Source organism: Austrofundulus limnaeus, unplaced genomic scaffold (assembly GCF_001266775.1).
Source record: "Austrofundulus limnaeus strain Quisiro unplaced genomic scaffold, Austrofundulus_limnaeus-1.0 Scaffold245, whole genome shotgun sequence".
NCBI classification, from domain to species: domain Eukaryota; kingdom Metazoa; phylum Chordata; class Actinopteri; order Cyprinodontiformes; family Rivulidae; genus Austrofundulus; species Austrofundulus limnaeus.
Window position 1 is genome coordinate 639,446 of NW_013952647.1, and position 1,563 is coordinate 641,008.

General features: G+C 37.7%; 1 protein-coding gene across 1 annotated transcript in view; it reads left to right on the forward strand.

The window, feature by feature from the left end:
• Positions 1–580: 580 nt before the first annotated feature.
• Positions 581–1,563, forward strand: part of LOC106525875 (dystrophin) — a gene marked incomplete at its 5' end in the record, with an annotated part of 34,361 nt that continues 33,378 nt past the window's right edge. Inside the window, 2 exon segments of the mRNA XM_014020247.1 lie at positions 581–747; positions 857–958. Of these exon segments, the coding sequence (XP_013875701.1) occupies positions 581–747; positions 857–958 (269 nt within the window).

A 1,563-nucleotide genomic window follows, 5' to 3' on the forward strand; every position in this document is an offset into this window, starting at 1 on the left:
GTATCTCTGCAGAGCCTTTATAACCACAGAGTGACGTCATTCAACTCATTTATGAACTTATGTCTGTGTTTTATTTTAAATAAATGAACGTTTAATTATGAAGAAAGGCCAGACAGGGGAATATCCCCCTCTGGTGCTGAAACAGATCATTTCCTGAATCCCAAACCTCAGCGAGAACTCCGCCCCCTCATTTGCATATTGGACCATGAAATTAAACGCCATGAAACAGCCTGAAATAGTAAAATGGCATGAAATAAAAAGGGAGTTCAAAATAAATGTCCTTGAAATATGTAAAGTAGCTTTACAAAATAAGTGTTACATAATAAAACTACAATATGTAATAAATAAATAGTATAAAGACATGCTAAAAAAATGTATTATAATATAATAATTTTGTTTTATTTCATGGGGACATTTTTGTATTTGATGGAATATTTATTAATACTTTTATTAATTACATTATTTATTTATTGCGTTGTTTATTTATTTATTGTATTTTGAATGAAACAGCTCTCCGTAGTGTTGGTCCTTCATGTTGCTTAAACCAGTGTTCCTTCTCTTTGTGTGTGTCGTGTTGTAGGCCAACAACAAACCCGAGCTGGAAGCAGCCATGTTCCTGGACTGGATGCGCCTGGAGCCCCAGTCCATGGTCTGGTTACCCGTCCTGCACCGTGTGGCAGCTGCTGAAACCGCCAAGCACCAGGCCAAATGCAACATCTGTAAGGAGTGTCCCATCATCGGCTTCAGGTCAGTGGAGTGGAGTCCTCACTGGTTCTTTATGTATCTCCACTGCCTGTGGTCCTCTTTGTATTAACCCAGACACCCTGTAACAAAGCTTTGCTCTTCTKCTCCACAGATATCGCAGTCTGAAACATTTCAACTATGACATTTGCCAAAGCTGCTTCTTCTCTGGTCGTGTTGCCAAGGGCCACAAGATGCAATACCCCATGGTTGAATAYTGCACTCCGGTACGAGAATACCCCTGTTTCTGCCCTGCGCTGGGTTCAAGAGCTGTTACACACATGTACATCAGATATGTTTTAAATCACACTGAGAAAAAACTGCTTCATGACAGCAAAGGTTTTAAATGCATCTCTGACTAGCTGTAGCTTTAGACCTTATTTAATTCAGCTATAAAACTAAAAATACAGTGGACTTAGTTTTTATTAAAAAAATTGCAACCATCATCATCATCTTGAGAATGCATTGTCATTAACAATATGGCGACATGCTGAAGTGAAAAATGAAAAACATTTACTGTTTTCATGTGTGACAAACAACATTTATTGGAACAGATAAAAACACGTTAAGACCAACATGTAACAGAAGTTAAGATTATTTTAAGAAACTAATAAAACTTGTTGTCTTGTTTAGTAGTTTCAAACTTTAAATTTAAAACATGCATACAGTTCATTTATTTATGATATTTCAGTAAAAAACTAGCCTGGCCCTTGCCTTCCTACGCAGCTCTGCTCAATTCTAGTTTTCCTTCTCTGCTTCGTCTGGGACTTCTCCATAGACAAGGATTTCACTGGCAGATTTTTAGCCGGGCCAATCAGAGAA